This window comes from Camelina sativa, unplaced genomic scaffold (assembly GCF_000633955.1).
Source record: "Camelina sativa cultivar DH55 unplaced genomic scaffold, Cs unpScaffold00621, whole genome shotgun sequence".
NCBI classification, from domain to species: Eukaryota; Viridiplantae; Streptophyta; class Magnoliopsida; order Brassicales; family Brassicaceae; genus Camelina; species Camelina sativa.
Window position 1 is genome coordinate 18,293 of NW_010921764.1, and position 1,895 is coordinate 20,187.

The 1,895-nt window shown below is 43.2% G+C and overlaps 1 protein-coding gene across 1 annotated transcript; it reads left to right on the plus strand.

Moving 5' to 3' along the window:
• Positions 1–1,333, plus strand: LOC109131588 (pentatricopeptide repeat-containing protein At4g38150-like; the record flags this gene model as incomplete). The annotated part of the gene is given in 1 exon segment (XM_019242728.1): positions 1–1,333. A coding segment is annotated over 1 exon segment (774 nt), but the record flags the coding sequence as incomplete, so codon positions are not given.
• Positions 1,334–1,895: the final 562 nt, after the last annotated feature.

A 1,895-nucleotide genomic window follows, 5' to 3' on the forward strand; every position in this document is an offset into this window, starting at 1 on the left:
CCAGAGCCTTTACCCAACAGACCCTTGCGAGGGGAGAGATCCTCCACCAACTCTCATAGAGATCCTCCACCCGCCAGACAAGCCCACAACCTTGGAAAGGGTGATAATAATACTCTGTCTGACCATGGCTTCCTCGAGCAGTTCAAACTCGGAGTCAATCAGGAACCCCCCAAAACGGAACAAAACCCCCAGGAAGAAACAAGCCTGCCTGAAGATTCCGATGAGATCTTCCAGAAGATGAAGGAAGGAGGTCTCATTCCTAACGCCGTCGCCATGCTTGACGGCCTCTGCAAAGATGGGCTTGTACAGGAGGCCATGAAGCTTTTCGGGTTGATGCGTGACAAGGGTACAATCCCTGAGGTCGTTATCTACACTGCTGTCGTCGAGGGCTTTTGCAAGGCTCATAAAATTGAGGACGCTAAGAGGATTTTCAGGAAAATGCAGACCAATGGGATCTCCCCAAATGCCTTCAGTTATGGTGTCTTGGTTCAGGGATTGTATACTTGCAACATGCTAGATGATGCTGTTTCTCTCTGTGGTGAGATGCTCGACGCTGGTCACTCTCCCAACGTCCCCACTTTCGTTGGATTGGTTGATGCATTGTGCAGAGAAATGGGCGTCGAACAAGCTCAGTTGGCTATCGATGGATTTAACCAAAAAGGATTTGCTGTTAATGCTAAGGCTGTCAAGGAGTTCATGGACAAAAGGGCCCCCTTTCCGTCTTTGGCTTGGGAAGCCATATTCAAGAAGAAACCAGTCGAGAAAACCTTCTGATTGTCCTATCACTTACGCACTGCTTTTATTTAGGTATGCCGTCTCCATAAAAAATGTTTTCTTTACTTGTAATAACAAGCTTGGAAGAGATAATCAATCTGCGAGTTTCCTACTTCAACTTGTGAGTGTTTTCCATTTTGCTTGGAGTCTGATATCAAGTCTTCTCCTTTGTCTTCTAAAAAGTGTACTTGTAGATGTAATTCATAGATTGAGCCCCCCCTATTCATGCCAAGGGTCATTGCCTGTTTTCATGCATTCTAATACTAATTGCAAGTTCAATGAATAAGATGCTTGAGTGAGAAGAGTGGTAGATTTAGCATTTTCTTGGTGGCATAAGGTGTCAAATTATGCTTGAGGTTTATCAGTCAATTTTGTTGTGACTGTTGCAATGATACTGTGAACAATGGTGATCCTCTCATATCTGAGACTGGGACACTAGGCATAAAACTACATTATTCTCCAAAGGTACTGCTGATCTGAGGTTCCGGACTGTATTGAATACAAATCTGGTACAGCAAAATGCTTGGAGTCAACATTAAAATAGTTTTATGATTCACTCGGAGATCTTTACTTGATTTGGTCGGCTGTACTATATTCGTGGACGCAAAGTCAAGGCCTGTTTTGGTGGAAGAATGACTTCTTGCTTTTAATATATACTATACATAGGCGTGCCCTTGAGTCCTGACTATGTTATGTGATGATTCCGAGGTTTAAGGGATGAAGGTGAGTTGGATGGGTGGTGATTTCAATGCCATCTTTTGTTCGTTTTGGCGTCATGTGATTCTTGCATTGTTTATTTGTTTTCTTTTCTCTTGTCATTAGTCATTACTATTATTATATGCAAGTATCAGGTAGTGCTTAGGATGGAAGCATGTGCGTCTCGTAAGTTGACCATAACCTCTCCAAGAGTTTTCTTGGAGTTGGGAGAATCGCTGACTTGATTAAAGAAAAACAACATCAAATGAATATAATAAGAGGTGGGAGGTGGGGTCGGCGCCGTCCCTACACTCTGCCGAATTCAAGGTTCGATGATCATCGCGGAGTTGATGATAACTAGTCTATAAAATAGAGGGAAGGAGTGAGGTAAAGAAGCAGAAAGCTGGAGTAAGATGATTTCATTG